The 23,380-nt window shown below is 38.4% G+C and overlaps 1 protein-coding gene across 1 annotated transcript in view; it reads right to left on the reverse strand.

The window, feature by feature from the left end:
- The window catches only part of FAF1 (Fas associated factor 1), a 478,462-nt gene that overhangs the window by 171,230 nt on the left and 283,852 nt on the right, over positions 1-23,380 (reverse strand). Inside the window, exon 9 of the mRNA XM_005678443.3 lies at positions 7,071-7,166. Coding sequence (XP_005678500.1) covers positions 7,071-7,166 — 96 coding nt within the window. The remainder of the gene's footprint in view (positions 1-7,070; positions 7,167-23,380) is intronic.

The following is a 23,380-nucleotide window of genomic DNA, read 5'->3' on the forward strand; positions in this document are numbered from 1 at the left end:
CAACCACTGACAGGAGGACACTGGAACCCACCAAAAAAGATACTGCACATCGAAAGGCAAGGAAGAAGCCAGAGTGAGATGGTAAGAGGAGAATAATCACGATAAAATCAAATCCCATACCCGCCGGGTGGCTGATCCAGACTAGAGAACAATAATACCAAAGAAGCTCTTGCACTATTGCGAAGGTTCTGAACCCCACATCAGGCTTCCCAGCTTGGGGATCCAACAAAGGAACTGGGAATCCCCAAGGAATCTGGCCTTGAAGGCCAACAGGATTTGATTATAGGCCTTCCAGAGGACTGAGGGAAACAGAGACTCCAGTCTTGGAGGTGAGGCATAAACAAAATTTTGCACACATCAAGACCCAGAGGAAAGGAGTAGTGATCCCACAGGAGGCTGAACCAAAACTACCTGCTAGTGTTGGAGGGCCTCCTGTGTAGGTGTGGGTCGACAGGGGCTCACCATATAGGGATAGGCACTGGAAGGTCCCCTTTGACATAAACTTTCTTGGAGTTTCCCATTAACCTTACCATAGAGCCCATAACACCAGGGCTGGGTCAAACAACTACCAGGGAGGGAGTGCAACCCCCACCCATCAGCAGATAGTTGGATTAAAGCTTTACTAAGCAAGGCCCTGTCTACCAGAGCAAGAACAAGTTTTTCTCATTGCCAGTCCCTCCAATCATAAAGCTCACACAAGCTACTTAGACTCATCCATCACAAGGAAGACAGAAGAAGCACAGTCTCACAGTGGCTAAAACAAAAAACATATCACAGAAAGTTAATTATGATGACAAAGTAGAAAGTTAAGTCCCAGATGAAGGGACAAAATAAAATTCCAGAAAAACAACTAAATGAAGTGGAGACAGAACTCAGAATAAGAATTCAGAATAATGATAGGGGAGATGATCTGGGATCTCGGGAAAAGAATGGAGGCAAAGATTGAGAAGATTCAAGAAATGTTTAACAAAGACTTATAAGAACTAAAGAACAAACAGAGATGAATAATACACTTGAAGGAATCAACAGCAGAATAACTGAGGCAGAACAGATAAATGGCCTGGAGGACAGAATGGTGGAAATCATCGCCACAGAACAGAATACAGAAAAAAGAATGAAAAAAAAAAAAAAAATGAAGACAGCCTAAGAGACCTCTGGGACAGCATTAAATGCACCAACTATTGCATTATAGGGCTCCCAGCAGGAGAAGAAAGAGAGAAAGGACCTGAGAAAATACTTGAAGAGATAATACCTGAAAACTTCCCAAACATGGGAAAGGAAATAGTCAACCAAGTCCAGGAAGCAGGGAGTCCCAGGAAGGATAAACCCAAGGAGAAACAGACTGAGATGCATAGTAATCAATTTAATAAGAATTAAAGACAGATAAAATATTAAAAGCAACAAGGGAAAAATGACAAATAACATACAAGGGAACTCCCATCAGGAATTCTCAATAGAACTGATTTCTCAATAGAAACATCAGTTGATTTCTCAATAGAAACTCTATAAGCCAGAAGGGAATGGCAAGATATATTTAAAATGATGAAAGGGAAGAACCTACAATTAAGAATATTCTACCCAGCAAGATTCTCCTTCAGATTTGATGGAGAAATCAAAAGCTTTCCAGACAAGCAGAAGTTAAGAGAATTCAGCACCACCAAACCAGCTTTACAACAAATGCTAAAGGAACTTCTTTATGCAGGAAACATAAGAGAAGGAAAAGACCTACAGCAAATAAACCCAAAACAATTAAGAAAATGGTAATAGGACCATTCATATCAATAATTACCTTAAATGTAAATGGATTAAATGACTGTGTGAAAGAAAACATATGGATGTATGCACTTCCACTTACCACATCACTCTGCTTGATCTGCCCAAACTGTATGTAATTATTTTATACTGTTAAGCTAATTTTGTTCTAATTATTGCTTGCAATTGTAATTGACTTTTATTTTTTGTCTGGCTATAGATTGTGAAAACTGATAAACATGTTCTACTACTGTGATTCTGTAACTATTACTCATTTAATACCATTGTATCATGATTGGTTAACAGAAAAATAATAGAACTCTGTATCACCAAAACTAGGATAAACTAGGATCTAATAGAAAAACCTGTAATCACTTTTTAAAATCCAAATGCATATCAGAATTATCTTGAAATTTTTTGAAAAATACAAATGCTCAGGTATTGCTTTTTCTCCAGAGCTCCATATTTATGTTTCTAATGAGCAGTCATAAAAAACAACTAGATTATATGATGATCTTTTACTTTTATCTAGTTTGTTTCACTTTTTCTATTTCATATTCAGTGTTTCCTTCTCCAATTTCTCCATCTTTTTTTTGATGTTTTTCTTCAAGCTTTTATCAAATGTATTAGAAAAGCTTTTGTACACACACACATACACACACATATATATATAAATATGTATAATACATTTATTTTAGAAAGCTTATGAATTTTTGCCTAACTAAAAAAATTATGACATTTTGGTTGCACTTGTTTGACTTAGTATGAATAGAATGCTGTATTTCTTATTAAAAAATAGATATGCAACAAGAAACAAAGGTTTACTGTATAGCATAGGGAACTACATATTTTCAATAATAATATATGTGTATTTGTATTAACTGAATCACCTTAATGAGCACCTGAAACGCTGTAAGTCAACTATTCTTCAATAAAATATAAACATTAAAAAAAAAAAAGAAACACAAATTTTGGGCAATTATGTGCATTCAATTTCATTTAGTTAGGAACAAGCTCCTTTATGGAAAGACTATTTTTGTTCATAGCCATATTCCTAACACTTATGCCAGTGTCAGGGGTAGAGAAAGGATGTAATCAGAATTCACTGAATAACTACTGAATAAATCTTTTCTGCCAATTAAGCCAAATCCTGGGTATTCTTATCCTCCACCTCTTTCTTCTCCCACAGATCCTGTCTGTCACCAGTCCTACTGATTTTCCCTCCAAAATATATCCTAAATCCATTTCCTTCTCTTTTTTGACTAGTGATGTTCTAGTTTAGGATCTCATTATCTTCTGCCTATACTAGTACAACAGATTCATATCTGATTTCTCTGTCTCTAGTCTTGCTTCCCTTACATCTAGTCTCTGCACAGCAGTCAAAATGTTTTTCTCTAAAATGTCCATTTGGGAGAGAGAAAAAAAAAAAAAAATCATCCTCCACTTAAAAGTCTTCTGGCTCCCCAGAGTTCAAGTTTCCAACTTGAGATATAAAAACCTATTCACCGCTGTCTCATTTCTTATCTTTCTTTGTCTCCCATTTTATTTTGCATGAACACCAAACTGCACTTAGGTCTCCCCATTCACTACATCAAATCATGCTATTTCCTCCAAATGGAATACTACACCCATGTTTCTTCTTTGGCTGTGACTCATTCTTTTCATTTTCATTTGATTTGGATATAAATTGCTCTAGTTCTCCCTCTCCTTCTTTCTTTTTAAAATATTCATTCACAAAGTATTTACTCTGTGGCTGGTATATACCAGGAGCTTTACTAGGTGTCAGAGCTACAGAGGTAGATAAGGCAGACAAGGCTTTTGCCTACCAACATTCTTGAAAGTTATAGCACCCCTTTCCCTGTAAGTGTGTTTCTCTAGTATCTTATGCTTATCTCATCTTTCTCATTAATTACATAATATGAAATTTTCAGTTTATATTCATTTGATTAGCACAGTAAGTATTCAATAGATGTCTGCTTAACTGAAATTACAAATCAGTAGTTTTAACATAACTATATTTTAAACTTGGGATTTTATTTTTGTTGTTGTTATTCTTGGAGTATCCCTCCTACTCTTACACTATCAACTGAGGATTGGACAACTCTCAAAAAACCTGGGTCCAGTGGGGGTCCCTGTAATGTCCCAACCAAGCAGCTGGGATGAGGAGAGATAGGTGCCTAGCTAAGGTATCTAGAAATATGGAAAGGTCATTGAAAGGGAGGGGCTTCCCAGGCGGCACTAGTGGTAAAGAACCTGTTTGCCAATGCAGGAGACATAGGAGATGTGGGTTCGATCTCTGGGTAGGGAAGATCCCCTGGAGGAGGACATGACAACCCACTCCAGTATTTTTGCCAGAAGAATCCCATGGACAGAGGAGGCTTGTAGGCTACAGTCCATAGGGTCGCAAAAGAGTTACACACTACTGAAGCGGCTTAGCATGCACATAAGCATTGAAAGGGAGCTCAGGAACAAAGGGAAGATGGGAAGAAATGAGAAAATATTAATTATAAGGAAAATGTATTTGCAGGGCTAGAAGGACAATGTAAGAAAAAACAATTCCCCCAGTTAAAGAACACATAAGTACAATGCATAAAATTCAAAACCTGAATTTAACTACTGGTCTCAAATATCTTCTTCCTAACTCAAGGCTGAAGACAATCAATAGCAAAGTGGTAACTTTCTTGAAACACACAAAGTCATGTAAGAGAAGGGTTAAAACAAGAGGAAAGAAGTAGAACCACTGGGTTCTACACAGTTCTACACAGTCATAGCTTCTGATTTAATATAGGGTAGGTAACAACAGCGGAGAAGGCAATGGCAACCCACTCTAGTACTCTTGTCTGGAAAATCCCATAGACGGAGGAGCCTGGTAGGCTGCAGTCCACGGGGTCACTAAGAGTCGGACACAACTGAGTGACTTCACTTTCACTTTTCACTTTCATGCACTGGAGAAGGAAATGGCAACCCATTCCAGTGTTCTTGCCTGGAGGATCCCAGGGACGGGGGAGCCTAGTGGGCTGACATCTATGGGGTCGCACAGAGTCGGACATGACTGAAGTGACTTAGCAGCAGCAGCAGTAGTAGATACCAACAGAGATGCTCAACAATGGAACCAGTTGCCTCATGAGGACAGAACCCTGCCCTTAGAGATAAAATGCAGATATTATTTTGTGTGAGCTCTTTCAGCACAAAGACTGGAATCCTAATGTTTGGCATGTAGAAGGCATTGAAAAATGTTTAAATAAATGAGGCATAAATGGATGGGCAAGTGTAAATCGCTCCTTTCCCATTTCTCATCAGCCACCTGGAGGAAGTGGTATATTTACTTAGCCAGGGAAGGAAAAATAATGGACTCATCCCAGAAAATCAGATTTAAAGATATCCCCAAGACTGTGGCTCTCTTAGTTTTACAAAGCTCCCTAACCCCACTCTACTTTCTTCCTTCATTAATCTAAAGTATATGCCACCCTCTAATACGCTTTTCCTTAATTTATGGGAAAATTTTTTCCATAAATAAGCATAAAGTAAGCATAACTTACTTTAGCCACTTTTCCTTCCACTGAAAGTGAAAGTGGAAGTCCTGCAGTCATGTCTGACTTTTTGTGAGCCAATGGACTATACAGTCAGTGGAATTCTCCAGGCCAGAATACTAGAGTGGGTTGTCGTTCCCTTCCCCAGGGGATCTTTCCAAACAAGGGATCAAACCCAGGTCTCCTGCTCAGTGGGAAGATTCTTTACCAGCTGAGCTACACACTCCACTGAATGGAATGCCCAAATAACATATATAATGGTGAGGGTGAGAAAAGGAAATAAAATGAAACAGGTAACTGTCACCTTTTAGATCATAAAATCATCAAGAATTCTGGGTGGAGCTAGTTGGCTTCCTTTTAATATTAGCAGATTTATTCATTAAAGGGTTGAAGCATAACTTACTTTAGCCATTAAAAATATACTCAAGCAGTAGAAGAAAATATTTCAATGAATTGTTTTTGGCAGTTTCTTCAAGCAGTGAAACTCAATATTATTTTTCCTTTCATGAGCAATTAGCAAGATAGTGTTGGAAAAAATGGTGTGGGCTCTTTAAAGGAAATTAACATTTTTAGAAACCTAAAGAAATAGTATAGTAGTATTTGCAGTGGGGGGAAAATCTCCCTTCCTTATGGATTTCCAAAAATTGAGTAGAAAATTGTCATTTTCACAGGATGATCACAGATTACAACTTCAGTTATTCAGTCCCTTTTCTCTTTTACATATTTAAATGATACAATTACATATTCAGAGAATAGTGGGAGAGGTTTTGTGGCAGCTTCCATAACAAATGTCCAAAATATTTAAGTTTAAATAAAAAATTGCAACTGTATTTTGTATAGAATGTAAATGGAAAAGGTTTTACGGGACTAATTTAAACTTTTGAAGGACTTCCCTGGTGGTCCAGTGGCTAAGACTCCGTGCTTCCAATGCAGGGAGCCTGGGGTATGATTCCTGGTCTGGGAATTAGATACCACATGCCAAAACTAAGAGTTCCCATGCTGTAACTAAAGATCGAACCTGCCCCCACTGCACTGGAAGCACAGAGTCTTAACCACTGGACCACCAGTAAGTCCCAATAAATACTTCTAAAACTGATAAATTACAATGTCCAGGCTGTCTTTCTCATTCCCTTATACCCAAGTCATGGTTGGACACAGTGCTATTGTTACCCAAGGAAAAGATCCTGCCTTTTAATATAGTTCAGACCTGCAAAGACACATACAGGCATACCACATATATAAACATGTTCAATCTCCTTGCTCCTCTTTGTTTCTACAGCACCCTGTAATGCACTGCTGTCACTGCATTTATTACATTTGCCATTATTATTGGTTTACTAATGTATCACCTTTGACTCTGAACACCTTGGTATAGGTACACTGTTATTCATCTTTGTTCCCTAGTATTGAGGACAATATTTGGCACATAGAACCTGATCCAGCTCAATGAGTTAAAGGACCTTCAGGGTGAATTCTAATAAATGTAGTCCACTATACAGTCAGCAACTAAAAACTTCCTTTGTTAACCTAACAATTCTAAGTAAAAATCATTTCAGTTGATCCACCCCAATTCTGTCTGTTTCAAACATGAAATTTACAGAACAAGAAGCAGCACATTAGCAATAATCTTGCTTGGAAAGTTTCTGCCTTTAAGAATTTACTGAAAAGTTATTCATGCTACATTAACTCTACCTATTCTTTGCTGCGGCAGATAAAAAAGAATAGGAAGTGGGCAGGTGAGTGGAGGACAGACATTATGTTTGATGAAAAGCTAACAAACATGCTTACCTCTTCAGATTGCTCCCGGGTCTGTGCAGGTGAAGATCTTCTTCCCACTGTAAGTCGATGGCAGGGATAAGAGAGCCCTGATTCAGCAAGACACATCTGTAAAACGTAGAATCCATCATTTGTAAACAAAACGAGGTTATATTTTACAAAAAAAAAATGATATTTAGACATTTTCTATTATTTCTGAAGCAAAATTAAAGTTCACTCTAGTAGTCTAGGCATTACATTCAAAGGGAGGCTTTAAAAATCTGAAATTTTTCCACATATGAATGTTACATTGGTCAAGGCTAGTTTTTATCAGACAATAGGCTGGGGCTTCAGGAAACTGCACCAAGCCTAAAATAAAGCTAATCATATACACCTCCCCACGCTAGCATGTCTGCTACTTTTCTGAGCAGGATAATAATACCTCCATTTCTCAATTCCCAAGGCAATACTCTATAATCTTGTTTGAAAGTGTATCTAGAAGACTGTTTGCTGAAGGCATTAAAAAACTTTTCTATACAATGTAACAATGTCATTTATGATCAAATCAATATTAATCCAGAAGTTCAGATCATTATAGCTGATGAGTCTATAATACTTATAAAGTACCTAGCACAGTACCTGGCACAGACATTTAGTTTTATTACCATTATGATCTAAAACACTAACCAAGTTTAGTCAAACCAATGAAATTAACATATATTAATTTCTATTGAATTTTATAGTGAGTCAGATATTAAATAACTATTTTGAGATTTAAATTAATTTAGGGAAATGAGAACATGTTCAGTTCATGTTCGAGTTCAGTTTTGTTGCTCAGTTGTGTCCGACACTTTGCAACCTCAAGAACTGCAGCACACCAAGCCTCCCTGTCCATCACCAACTCCCGGGGTTTACTTAAACTCAAGTCCATTGAGTCAGTGATGCCATCCAACCATTTCATCCTCTGTTGTCCCCTTCTCCGCCCACCGTCAATCTCTCCCAGCATCAAGGTCTTTTCCAATGAGTCAGTTCTTCACATCAGGTGGCCAAAGTATTGGAGTTTCAGCTTTGGCATTAGTCCTTCCAATGAATATTCAGGGCTGATTTCCTTTTGGATGGACTGGTTGGATCTTCTTGCTGTCCAAAGGACTCTCAAGAGTCTTCTCCAACATCACAGTTCAAAAGCATCAATTCTTCGGCACTCAGCTTTCTTTATAGTCCAACTCTCACACCTATACATGACTGCTAGAAAAACCATAGCTTTGACTAGATGGACCTTTGTCAGCAAATTAATATCTCTGCTTTTTAATAAGCTGTCTAGGTTGGTCATAACTTTTCTTCCAAGGAGTAAGCATCTTTTAATTTCATGGCTGCAATCACCATCTGCAGTGATCTTGGAGCCCCAAAAAATAGTCTGTCACTGTTTCCACGGTTTCCCCTCTATCCGCCATGAAGTGATGGGACCAGATGCCATGATCTTAGCTTTCTGAATGCTGAGTTTTAAGCTAGCTTTTTCACTCTCCTCTTTCATCAAGAGGCTCTTAAGTTCTTCTTCACTTTCTGCCATAAGGGTGGTGTCCTCTACATATCTGAGGTTCTTGATATTTCTCCCAGCAATCTTGATTCCAGTTTGTGCTTCATCCAGTCCAGCATTTCTCATGATGTATTCTGCATAGAAGTTAAATAAGCAGGGTGACAATATACAGCCTTGACATACTCCTTTCCCAATTTGGAACCAGTCTGTTGTTACATGTCTAGTTCTGACTGTTGCTTCTTGACCTGCATACAGACTTCTCAGGAGACATGTAAGGTGGTCTGGTATGCCCATCTCCTTAAGAATTTTCCACAGTTTCTTGTGATCCACACAAAGGCTTTGGCACAGTCAATAAAGCAGAAATAGATGTTTTTCTGGAACTCTCTTGCTTTTTTGATGATCCAGTGGATGTTGGAAACTTGATCTTGGTTCCTCTGCCTTTTCTAAAACCAGCTTGAACATCTGGAAGTTCACGGTTCACGTACTGTTGAAGACTCACTTGAAGAATTTTGACCATTACTATGCTAGCATGTGAGATGAGTCCAATTGTGTGGTAGTTTGAGCATTCTTTGGAATTGCCTTCCTTTGGGATTGGAATGAAAACTGACCTTTTCTAGTCCTGTGGCCACTGGTGAGTTTTCCAAATTTGCTGGCATACTGAGTGCAGCACTTTCACAGCATTCTTTTAGAATTTGAAATAGCTCAATTGGAATTCCATCACCTCCACTAGCTTTGTTCGTAGTGATCCTTCCGAAGGCCCACTTGACTTCACATTCCAGGATGTCTGGCTCTAGTTGAGTGATCACACCATCGTGATTATCTGGGTCATGAAGATATTTTTTGTACAGTTTTTTGTATTCTTGCCACCTCTTCTTAATATTTTCTGCTTCTGTTATATCCATACCATTTCTGTCCTTATTGTGCCCATCTTTGCATAAAAAGCTCCCTTGGTATCTCTAATTTTCTTAAAGAGAATGGTTCTATGAAGACCTACAAGACCTAAAACTAACACCCAAAAAAGATGTCCTTTTCATTGTATGGGACTGAAATGCAAAAGTAGGAAGTCAAGAAATACCTGGAGTAACAGGCAAATTTGGCCTTGGAGTACAAAACAAAGCAGGGCAAAGGCTAACAGAGTTTTGCCAACAGAACGTGTTGATCATAGCAAGCACCCTCTTCCAACAACACAAGAGAAGACTCTACACATGGACATCACCAGATGGTCAATACTGAAATCAGACTGATTACATTTTTTGCAGCCAAAGATGGAAAAGCTCTATACAGTCAGCAAAAATAAGACTGGGAGATGACTGTGGCTCAGATCATAAACTCCTTATTGCCAAATTCAGACTTTAATTGAAGGAAGTAGGGAAAACCACCAGACCATTCAGGTATGACCTAAATCAAATCCCTTATGATTATACAGTGGAAGTAACAAATAGATTCGAAGGATTAGATCTGATAGACAGAATGCCTGAAGAACTATGGACAGAGGTTCATCACATTGTACAGGAAGTAGTGATCAAGATCATCCCAAACAAAAAGAAATGCAAAAGGGCAAAATGGCTGTCTGAGGAGGCCTTACAAATACCTATGAAAAGAAGAGAAGCAAAAGGCAAAGGAGAAAAGGAAAGATACACCCATTTGAATGCAGAGTTCCAAAGAATAGCAAGGAGAGATAAGAAAGCCTTCCTCAGTGATCAATGCAAAGAAACAGAGGAAAACAATAGAATGGGAAAGAGTACATGTAACTTTTGTCTATGAAAAGGAACTCAAACAATACTGAATAGCCTAAAGATGTATTTTTCCCTTGGTGGTAGTAAAATAACACATATTTAATGTAATGATGATATAAAGTTTCTCTATATTATTATTAGAAATAAAATAGGGTATCCATTAGCACACTGGAAACATCCACTGTAACTTTTGGGGAGCTGTGAATTAAACTGACATATGAGGAAACCCAAATATCGGCAAATTCATAGGTACCACACTTAATAGTGGGTTAGTTCTAACTACACTTCTAACGTGTTATAATTAGGCTAATTATCTGAAGACAAATACTGGAATGGAAAACATAAATGTCACCTAAATATCTACATAGTTTCAATCATGTGCAGTGTATGCTGTCATATGGATTATACAAAAATCATGTCTTTGATTATTGTTATCTTTCTTTTAGCCTCATTAGTGGTTTTTGTTTGTTTGCTTTTGCATCTAGATATTTTGGCAGTGTACTTCACAAATGCTAGAAGACCTGATTAACACAACAAACAAACAAATAAAACTTCATTGATTCTGTCATTTCTATCCACCAACATAATTATCACAATTAGCTCAATTTATTTCATTTCAGTACAAATAAAAGCAAAGCTAAGTTGGATAAGAAGCATAAGCTAAATTTCAAGCCACACTACTTTCATTTTTTTCATTTGAAAAAAGTTCTCCTCCCCCACTCTGAAATCCTCTGGTAATGAAATAGTAATGATGGTAAATGTCACTGACAATCAGAAGCAGTGCAGTGTAATGGAAAGAGACCTGGAGGAGCCAGAAAAATCTCAATTTAAGTACTGCCTAGCCTCCTGATCTTGGAATAGTCATTTCTCTATTCTAAGCTAGAGTTTCCTCTTTTATTAATTGAGGTGAGTAATCCTTGCCCTAATTACCTCAATGGACTCTTGAAAGGGTTAAATAGGATAAGATAAATAAAAGATGGCTTTGAAACTATAATGAAATAGCCAAAGAGCTTTTTATCACTCCAACAGTCATTATTTTTAGGATTGAGGGAAGAAAAATAGTGATTAACTTTCACTGTAACTATCGCTGCATACAGTCCAAACGTAAATCAAAAAAGGGTATATTTTAGGAGGAACTGGAGGAAGGCACTCACTAAAAGTACCTGGCACTACAAATGCACTGGCTCTTTAATGGGCTTGTCTCCACAGTTATCAACATTAATCTTCTCCATCGTTGTTGTTTAGTCGCTAAGTCTTGTCTGACTCTTTTACAAACCCATGGATTGTAGCTCACCAGGTTCCTCTGTCCATAGGATATTCCAGGCAAGAATACTGGAGTGGGTTGCTATTTCCTTCTCCAGGGGATCTTCCTGACACAGGTTCAAATCTGAGTCTCTTGCATTGGCAGGCAGATTCTTTACCACTGAGCCACCAACTTTCCCCATAGCTACTAATAATTCCTGAAGATAAGAGGACAGTAGTCAGTACTTTCTCCTCAGTCTACAGGTGACCAGGTAGGCCTCATTCTGCACTGAGGAAATTAAAGGGTCAGGAATTTTTAAGTTACTAGGTGCCCAGTGCTGATTAAACATAAGGCATGATATCTATTTTAAAGGAACATATATACCAGTTGGGGAGATTTACATAGGAACAGACAGAAAAAAGATAATTACTGCAGTCTCAGTAGAGCTGGGGACCCTTTGGAGGGACAAGTTACTCAGACAGTCACTTCAAGAAGTTAGCACCAAAGTTTTGCTATGATTCATGACAAAAACTTATAACAGATGTGAAGTTAGAAGGCTGAGGTTCCAGCCTGGCTAAAGCACTCAAGTCGCCCAATGATAATGGGCAAAATCATTAAGAATTTTTGTACTTCAGGGTTCTTACTTAGAAAATGATGTAATACAATCTGTCCTTGATTTATAAAATAGGGTAATACAATCTATTCTCTCTCTCTCTCTCTCTCACAGAGTTGGTATGAAGATACAGAAAGATAATGTATGTGAAATCAAAGATAATATCTGTGAAAGATAATATTTGTGAAATCAACTGTGATATCAATATTATCACTGGAGTATTTATTTTGCAAGAAAGTGGAAAAAGAAAAGATTATGGCTGCAGGTTTGTTTGACTTTATAGTTTAAAATTTTACATTTAGATATACATACATCATAATAATTAACCTCTACATAAAGGTAATCTTTCAATCACAAGATTGCTTTATTCTAATACAATGAAGGATTGTGACTCATTTCAAAATCTGTTTCAAGTCTTTATTCAGTTTTTTCTGGTTATGTTAGACTTAATTCTCTGACTTTCCATCATGGTAGATGAAGAGATTAAAAATGGGTTCAAAAATTCAGCACAGAATAAAGTCAAGAAAGCTTCATTTTCTTATTTAATTCTACACAATTGCTGCAAATCTGGGTATGTAATCTTCTGGACACTGAAGGATTGGGAAGACTGACAAAAAAGTAGAATTTTTATGACTAAAATATCACTGGTATCACTCATTGCATATTTTTATGCTAAAATGGGTGTTGTTGAATGGGTTTTGTTGAAAGGGCTGAATGGGCATAGGATTTTGTTATATATGTATTAAGACTTTTTTTTTTTAAAGAGTAATTTTAGGCATACAATAAAATGGAAAGCAAAGTACAAAAGTTGCTCAAGTTATTTATACAAAATGGCATAGTATAGTCAGTCCTCTTTTATCTGCAGGTTCAGCATCTGTGGATTCAAACAACTGCAGATCAAAATCCACAGATAGGAAGGTTGATTGTATGCATTTAAAGTTCATCTATTTCTTGCCATGTCTTAAAAGTTCATTTACTTTCAGTGTTGAATGATATTCCTGGATTTGCCATGGTTCATCCATTCACCTATTGAAGGACATCTTGGTTGCTTCCAGCTTAAGGCAATTATGAATAAAGCTTATATGTAAAGTGGAGAGGACAAAAAGCTAGTAAGTCTACCATTGTAGTAGATTCTATGAGGGTAAGAATGAAGCCTGTTTGTCTAGTTATTGCCTCAGTTTATCATTAAGAAAACTGTTAATAATAATTGAGTGAAAAAAAAAGGTCTCTGAGATGAAAATAAATGGCTCCAATGCACATGGGAATCAGATATGACTATTATAACACCTAAAAAACAACAAATTGGAGGAGAGACACAGAATAAAGAAACTCCATAAGACAATTACATCCCTAAAACAACAAGTACACGATTCAGTTCAGTTCAGTCACTCAGTCGTATCCGACTCTTTGCGACCCCATGAATCGCAGCACGCCAGGCCTCCCTGTCCATCACCATCTCCCGGAGTTCACTCAGACTCACGTCCATCCAGTCCGTAATGCCGTACATGATTAGGTTCTATATAAAATTCTCTCACTGAAAAGGTTACCTTTTATTTGAAGGTTTACAAAAGTTCTCATATTGCAGGGTGCTTCCTCAAATACTTTAAGTTGAACGACAACAGACTATTTGGGAAAGAATTAGCCTGAAATAAGGCCTCCCCTCTCCTGTCAATGATGCTTGAGATGCTTACAGAGCACCTCTGTCAGAACTGGTTAATAAAGGAGACAAGGATACTTAATATCAACTTCATGATTATTCTTAGAGGTATGATCTCACAACTGCAAGTGTTAGAAGTCCTTATAAATAAGTCTTAAAGATATTTTGAAGAATGTTTTGGCTTCCCTGGTGGCTCAGACAGAAAAGAATTCACCTGGGTTGGGAAGATTCCCTGAAGAAGGGAATGTCAACCCACTTCAGTATTCTTGCCTGGAGAATTCCTAGGACAGAGGAGCCTGGTGGGCTATAGTCTGTGGGGCTGCAAAGAGTCAGACATGGCTGAGCGACTAACACTTGGGAAGATGATGATATATACCTATAAGACAGATGATAACAAACAAAAACCCCACAGATGCCCTAATGATACATAATAGAAATGGTATTAAACTAGTACTTTTTCACAAGGATGGGATAAGGCTGAGCTAATATGTGTAAAGTATTAAGAACATTGTCTAGACACAGTAGATGCTCAACAAACACTCCTTTTGTTATTCTGTGAATGAGGACTTGTAGTTTGGGATAAAATGACCAGTGAGAGCATGAAAACAATGATTCAAATTAATGTTAAATTAATGAATTAATTTGACAAGTATATATTCTATTACATTAACACAAAAAGTTTATATATTTAAACTGTTCAACAAACTCTCCTCTTTTCAAAACTAAGGGATTCTACAGTACTTTTATTTCAAAAATAAGACCACATTTTTAAAGCATGATAGCTACAGTAGGGCTTCCTTGGTGGCTGAGAGGTTAAAGTATCTGCCTCCAATGTGGGAGACCCAGATTTGATCCCTGGATTGGGAAGATCCTCTGTAGAAGGACATGGCAACCCACTCCAGTACTCTTGCCTGGAGAATCCCATGAATGGAGGAGCCTGGTAGGCTACAGTCCACGGGGTCGCAAAGAGTCAGACAGGACTGAGCAACTTCACTTTCACCTTCCACAGCAGGCAAGAATTCAAGCTGATTCTTCCTGTCAGCTGATGACAAAACTGTTAATAGGTTAGAACAAATGCAACTCCACACTGGATCTCTTTTACTTTACACTCTGTATGCTATTACTTTTTCTAAAGTTAAGAATGTTGCCAATAGCATGGAAATAAACAGGAAAGAACATTCTCAAGGTTCTGATCTTCAAAGGTATAATATTTTTCCATTCAAATAGAGTCAAAAAGTGGCAGAACAGAGAGTAACATTTGTCTTGTTGGAGGTTTACAGGAATATTGTAACCTGACCTACCTATGAGGATAGCTGCAAGAACAAAGGATTCTAGCACCAAGAGGTTTGCAACAACCAGTCACATGCCCTCTCATTTTAGTATAAAAGAAGCCTGAATTCTAAGTCAGGTATGATGATTCTTTGGGGCACTAGTCTACCATCTTCTCTGTCTCCTGGTTTTCTGAATCAAGTCACTATTCCCTGCTTCAACAACTCAATTTATCGGCCTGTCATGTGGCGAGCTGTATATGAACTTGGTAACACTAAAAGACAGCAAATTTGTTTTTAAATTAAAGAAAAATGACCCAAATCAAGTAAATCTGCTGTGTTAATAAGTAATCCAAGGAAAGCACAGGCACTTAAAAGTTCTGGTGAATAGTTAAAGGAACTTATTCTATTTAACAACGGGGGAAGGTTGAATGTACCATGGACTTTTAAAATTAATACTATATATTTGAAGTTCATCTATGTCTTTTCATGGCTTGAGAGCTCATTTCTTTTTAGTGGGGGGAAGAATAATAACCCATTGCCTGCATGTATCATAGTTTATTCATCCATCTACCTACTAAAGGACATATTGATTGCTTCCAGGTTATGGCAATTAGGAATAAAGCTTCTATAAACATCTGTGTTTAGGTTTTTGTGTGGACATAAGTTTTCCACTCCCTTCAGTAAGTACTAAAGAGCATAACTGCTGGATCATATGGTAAGAGTATATTTTTTTTGGTAAGAAACTGCCAAACTGTCTTCCAAAGTGGCTGGACCATTTTGCATTCCCATCAGCAATGAATGAGAGTTCCTGTCGCTCCATGTTCTCACCAGCAGTTGGTGCTATCAGCTGGATATTGGGCATTCTAATAAGTGTGTTGTGGTATTTCACTGTTCTTTTAATTTGTACTTCCTGATGACATATAATGTAGCATCTTTTCCTATGGCTATTTGTCACCTGTATATCTTCTTTTGGTGAGGTGTCTCCTAAGGTCTTTGACCCATTTTTTTGAGTTGTTTGTTTTCTTGTTGAGTTTGAAGAATCCTTTGTATATTTTGGATAAGAGTCCTATATCAAATATATCTTTTGAAGATATTTTCTTTCAGTTTGTGGCCTGTCTTCTAACTCTCCTGAAAGCAAGGAATTTAAGAATAAGAGTGTCCTGAGTTCAAAATCACTTTTGCTAGTCACTGTGCGACTATTTACTCAAATAAATATTTTATGTCTCAAGTTCAGTTTCTTTTTATATAAAAATGGATAATATTACCTCTCCTAACAGGCTCTCTGAGTAAATACATTTGCCACACGTAGATACTCCATCATCTAGTTCAGCTCAGTTCAGTTGCTCAGTTCAGTTCAGTTCAGTCATTCAGTTGTGTCCGACTCTTTGCCACCCCATGAATCGCAGCACGCCAGGCCTCCCTGTCCATCACCATCTCCCGGAGTTCACTCAGACTCACGTCCATCGAGTCAGTGATGCCATCCAGACATCTCATCCTGTCATCCCCTTCTCTTCCTGCCCCCAATCCCTCCCAGCATCAAAGTCTTTTTCAATGAGTCAACTCTTCATGTGAGGTGGCCAAAGTACTGGAGTTTCAGCTTTAGCATCATTCCTTCCAAAGAAATCCCAGGGTTGATCTCCTTCAGAATGGACTGGTTGGATCTCCTTGCAGTCCAAGGGACTCTCAAGAGTCTTCTCCAACACCACAGTTCAAAAGTATCAATTCTTCAGCACTCAGCCTTCTTCACAGTCCAGCTCTCACATCCATACATGATCACAGGAAAAACCATAGCCTTGACTAGACGGGCCTGGGTTGGCAAAGTAATGTCTCTGCTTTTGAATATACTATCTAGGTTGCTCATAACTTTTCTTCCAAGGAGTAGGCGTCTTTTAATTTCATGGCTGCAGTCACCATCTGCAGTGATTTTGGAGCCCCCAAAAATAAAGTCTGACACTGTTTCCACTGTTTCCCCATCTATTTCCCATAAAGTGATGGGACCAGATGCCATGATGTTAGTTTTCTGAATGTTGAGATTTAAGCCAACTTTTTCACTCTTCTCTTTTACTTTCATCAAGAGGCTTTTTAGTTCCTCTTCGCTTTCTGCCATAAGGGTGGTGTCATCTGCATATCTGAGGTTATTGATATTTCTCCCGGCAATCTTGATTCCAGCTTGTGTTTCTTCCCGTCCAGCGTTTCTCATGATGTACTCTGCATATAAGTTAAATCAGCAGGATAACAATATACAGCCTTGACGTGCTCCTTTTCCTATTTGGAACCAGTCTGTTGTTCCATGCCCAGTTCTAACTGTTGCTTCCTGGCCTGCATACAGATTTCTCAAGAGGCAGGTTCAATTGCTCAGTCATGTCCAACTCTTTGCGACTCCACAGACTGCAGCACTCCAGGCCTTCCTGTCCATTGTCGGTGATGCCATCCAACCATCTCATCCTCTGTCATCTCCTTCTCCTCCCGCCTTCAATCTTTCCCAGCATCAGGTCGCCAAAGTATTGGAGTTTCAGCTTCAACATCAGTCCTTCCAATGAATATTTAGGACTGATTTTCTTTAGGATGGAATGGTTGGATCTCCTTGCAGTCCAAGGGACTCTCAAGAATCTTCTCCAATACCACAGTTCAAAAGCATCGATTCTTTGGTGCTCAGCTTACTTTATAGTCCAACCCTCACATCCATACATGACTACTGGAAAAACCATAGCCTTGACTAGATGGACCTTTGTTGGCAAAGGAATGTCTCTGCTTTTGAATAAGCTTTCTAGGTTGGTCATAACTTTTCTTCCAAGGAGTAAGTGTCTTTTAATTTCATGGCTACAATCACCATCTGCAGTGATCTTGGAGCCCCGCAAAATAAAGCTGTTACTGTTTCCACTGTTTCCCCATCTATTTGCCATGAAGTCATGAGACCAGTTGCCCTGACCTTAGTTCTCTGAATGCTGAGCTTTAAGCCAACGTTTTTACTCTCTTCTTTCACTTTCATCAAGAGGCTCTTAAATTCTTTGCTTTCTGCCATAAGGGTAGTGTCACCTGTATATCAGAGGTTATTGATATTTCTCCTGGCAATCTTGATTCCAGCTTGTGCTTCATCCAGCCCAGCATCTCGCATGATGTACTCTGCATATAAGTTAAATAAGCAGGATGACAGTATACAGCCTTGACACACTTATTTTCCTATTTGGAACCAGTCTGTTGTTCCATGTCCAGTTCTAACTGTTGCTTCCTGACCTGCATACAGATTTCTCAAGAGGGAGGTCAGGTGGTCTGGCATTCCCATCTTTTGAAGAATTTTCCACAGTTTATTGTGATCCACACAGTCAGGTTTTGGCACAGTCAATAAAGTCATCATTTAGTGAATACTCTTAAATCTACGAAGTTTTTTCTTTTCTTCTTACAGAAAGTATTTAGCATTTTCTTAGGAACACATTAACTATCCCAATTAGTTCTCAAAGTATGGTGCATAGACACAAGGTTCTCTTTAGTTTCGGTTTTTTAAATTTCTACAATATTGTGTTGGTTTCTGTCGTACAACAACATGAATCAACCATAATTATACACATATTCCCTCCCTCTGACTTCCTTGGTGGCTCAGACGGTAAACCATCTGTCTACAATGCAGGAGACCTGGGTTTGGTCCCTGGGTCGGGAAGATTCCCTGGAGAAGGAAATGGCAACCTACTCCAGTACTCTCGCCTGGAAAATCCCATGGATGGAGGAGCTTGGTGCAGGCCACTGTCCATGGGGTCACAAAGAGTCAGGCACGAGTGAGCAAGTTCACTTTCACTTTCCCTCCCTCTGGAGCCTCCCTTCTTTCCCCTCATCCCTCCCTTCTAGGTCATCACAGAACACCAGACTTAGCTCCCTGTGTTATGTAACAACTTCCAATCAGTTATCCATTTTACACATGATAGTGTATATATGTTGATGCTACTTTCTCCATTTGTTCCACTCCCTCCCTCCTTCACTGTGTTCACAGGTCTATTCTCTACATCTGCATCTCCATTCATTCCCTGCAAATAGGTTCATCAATATCGTTTTTTCTTGATTCCATATATATGTGTTATTATAACAATATTTTTGTTTTTCTCTTTCTGACTTAGTTCACTCCGTTTAATAGGCACTAGGTTTATCCACTTCACTAGAATTGACTCAAACTCATTCTTTTTATGGTTGAGTAACATTCCACTATGTACATGTACCACACATCTTCATCCATTCATATGTTGATGGACATCTGGGTTGCTTCCATTTCTTGACTATTGTAAACAATACTGCCATGAACATAGGGGTACATGAGACACACGATTTTCAGTAACCTTTTAGGGTTTCCATAAAATCAAAATAGTTTTTGAAATAAACACATAGTATTTGATTTTTTCACTGTGTTTATACGAATGGTAAATTAATGGTGTGCTGATGTGTGTGCTAAGTCGCTTCAGTGTGTGCTAAGTCACTTCAGTCATGTCCAACTCGGTGCGACCCTATGGGGTTTTAGCCTGCCAGGTGTCTCTGTCCATGGTATTCTTCAGGCAAGAATACTGGAGTGCTTTGCTGTGCTCTCCTCCAGGGGTTCTTCTTGACCCTGGGTTTGAACTTGCATCTCTTACTTCTACCAGCACTGGCAGGTGGGTTCCTTACCACTAGTGCCACCTGGGAAGCCTGAAAACTGCTGATAACCTTCGCACAAACCAAAGTAGTGATACTATATTGTGTTTAAGTCTTCAATACCATGTATTCACTGTAAAAACACATATTTCCCTCAAGAATGTTCCTGTTGAATGGGCAAATTTTATTAGTTTTAATTAAACCTGACTTGAGTACAAGCCTTTTAATATTCTATGTGACAACTAGGAAGCATGTATAAAGCACTCATACTGCACAGCAGAGAATTATGATTGTGCAGAGGGAAAGCACTTATGTAACTATATGAGTTGTGTTCTGAACCAGCCACTTTTTCCAGGGAACACTATTATTACTTAAATAACTGGCAGACGAACTATGGTTATTCAGATTTAGGTGTTAGGATTTTCCACCAAAATAAACGAAGCAAGCTTGTTATTTCAAGGCACAAATCTGACAATATTAATTGCCAATGACAAAATTTGAGTTTTCAAGATTAAAAACTAAAATTTTGGAAAACCATTTATTGCTACCATGCAATCAATATGCTCCTTAATGCCTAAAGACTTTTCTAATGAGATTGGAGGTGATATTAACAGAGTGATTTTTTTGACATTATATAATGCACTCTGAAAGAGTTGAAAACATTAGAAAATTTGTGTAATTCAGAGGACCAACACCCTCCAAATAACAATGAATGCATGACATTACAAAATTATGCATGGAAAAAGGATATACTCAAAGTGTGAGACAGATCAATGGATCTTGTAACAAAGTACAAAAAATATACTGATATGGTACCAGATTCCACATTGAAACTAATCTTTAGAAAACTATCACTTGTCAAGTTCTAGTTTAGTATCAAAGAAGAATATCCACAATTGTCTGAAAAGACTATTAAAATACTTTTCCCTCTTCCAGCTACAACTCTGTGTGAGGCCAGATTTTCTTCATATACTTCAGGGGTCCCCAAACTCTGGGACCTAATGCTTGATGATTTGAGGGAACTGATGTAGTAATAATAGAAACAGAGCACGGAATAAATGTAATGTGTTTGAATGATCCCGAAACCATCACTTCCCACCCCTCGGTTCATGGAAAAATTGTCTTCTGCAAAACTCCCTGGTGCCCCAAAGGTTGGGGAATGCAGATCATACGTCAATGAAAACAACATATCAGAATAGGCTGAATTCAGAAGCTATGAGAATCTAATTGTCTTCAATTAAGCTAGACCTTAAAGAGGTTTGTAAAAGTGTAAAACATCACTCATTAATTCTAGTTTTTTTTGAAAATATAATTACTTTTCATAAAAATGCTATTCATACCAGCATGTAATGTGTTTATTACTACTATCTTAAACATTTAATTTTTCTCAATTTTAAATATGGCAAATGTCAGTAGATATAATTCTGACTTTCTTAAGGGTACCAAAGGATCCTGAGACCAAAAAGTTGCGAAGTACTAGACTATGCAAGGTGTAAGGTGAAACTAATTTTCATAAATAATGGCAATTATTTGAAACAACTGAGAAGGCCCCAAAGCATATTCTTCTGTGAAGTTTAGAATCTTCTCAATGTTTCCTCCCATATAATTTCCTTTTAAATAAATTAAAATGAAATACCAAAACAACATGTAAAGACAATTCCTAAAACCCATCATAATTGACCACTGGTTATTTCTGACAAGTATTCTTATCGTTTCAGGGTGTTTATTAGGCCCATTTTAATAATGCTTTCTCTAACCATATAAATTAGTTCTTAAAAGTGTTTTTGTTTTGCAGCCAAATTTTAGCTTTTCCCCAAATACAGACTTGTAGCCTGTCTTTATTCCTTACTATTAATGACAGACTAAGAGAAATATCAATAACCTCAGATATGCAGATGATACCACCTTTATGGCAGAAAGTGAAGAGGAACTAAGCCTCTTGATGAAAGTGAAAACAGAGAGTGAAAAAGTTGGCTTAAAGCTCAACATTCAGAAAACTAACATCATGGCATCCAGTCCCATCACTTCATGGCAAATAGATGGGGAAACAGTGGAAACAGTGCCAGACTTTATTTTTGGGGGCTCCAAAATCACTGCAGATGGTGACTGCAGCCATGAAATTAAAAGATGCTTACTCCTTGGAAGAAAAGTTATGACCAATCTAGATAGTATATTCAAAAGCAGAGACATTACTTTGCCGACTAAGGTCCATCTAGTCAAGGCTATGGTTTTTCCTGTGATCATGTATGGATGTGAGAGCTGGACTGTGAAGAAGGCTGAGCGCCGAAGAATTGATGCTTTTGAACTGTGGTGTTGGAGAAGACTCTTGAGAGTCCCTGGGACTGCAAGGAGATCCAACCAGTCCATTCTGAAGGAGATCAACCCTGGGATTTCTTTGGAAGGAATGATGCTAAAGCTGAAACTCCAGTACTTTGGCCACCTCATGCGAAGAGTTGACTCATTGGAAAAGACTCTGATGCTGGGAGGGATTGGGGGCAGGAGGAGAAGGGGACAACTGAGGATGAGATGGCTGGACGGCATCACCGACTCAATGGACGTGAGTCTGAGTGAACTCCGGGAGATGGTGATGGACAGGGAGGCCTGGCGTGCTGCAATTCATGGGGTCGCAAAGAGTCGGACACGACTGAGCGACTGAACTGAACTGAACTGAAGACATTTTTAGAATACTACACAAGAATTTAGGAGACCAAATTATGGGACCTTGGGATAGTCATCAGGAGAATCAATATTCTCTTTTGTAAAATACAATAGCAACCCACATGATTTATCCCTCAGACCTCTTACAATTCTAATGGACTGTGATCTTAATAAGAGACTAAGAAAATTCAGTTCAGCCACCAGGAGGATCTTCACCCTGCATATGAAACACTCAGTAACATAAAACAACAATTCTGAAAGCATAGCTTTACTATGTGCTGTGCTTAGTCGCTTAATTGTGTCTGACTCTTTGCAACCCCATGGCCTGTAGCCCGCCAGGCTCCTCTGTCCATGGTAATTCTCCAGGCAGGAATACTGGAGTGGACTGCCATGCCCTCCTCCCGGGGATCTTCCCAATCCAGGGATCGCACCCATGTCTCCTGCATTGCAGGCAGATTCTTCACCGTCTGAGCCACCAGGGAAGCTTTATTATATGTATCTTTAAAAAATCAGTTTGTAAAATATAATTCTCTTGTGCTTAAAAAAAATAAAAGAAAGTTTTTTTAAAAACTATGTTTTCAAGCCTGTCATCGTCTTGATACTAGGACAATTAATTTCATCTGGGTCTGGGAATGCTACTGGGCACCAGGCATTCAATACAATCAATACTACACACACACACACACACACACACCCACACACACAATCATTGAGTATTGCTCTGCTGTTGTTCAATCACTCAGTCCTCTCCAACTCTGTGCGACCTCATGTACTGTAGCACGCTAGGCTTCCTTGTCCTTCATCAGCTCCTAGAGTTTGCTCAAACTCATGTCCATTGTGTTGGTGATGCCATCCAACTATCTCATCCTCCGTTGTCCCCTTCTCTACCTGCCTCAATCTTTCCCAGCATCAGGGTCTTTTCCAGTGAGTTGTCTTTTGCCCATCCATGGGATTCTCCAGGCAAGATACTGGAATGGGTTGCCATTTCCTTCTCCAGAATATTGCCTTATTGAGGTAAAA

This window comes from Capra hircus, chromosome 3 (assembly GCF_001704415.2).
Source record: "Capra hircus breed San Clemente chromosome 3, ASM170441v1, whole genome shotgun sequence".
Taxonomy (NCBI): domain Eukaryota; kingdom Metazoa; phylum Chordata; class Mammalia; order Artiodactyla; family Bovidae; genus Capra; species Capra hircus.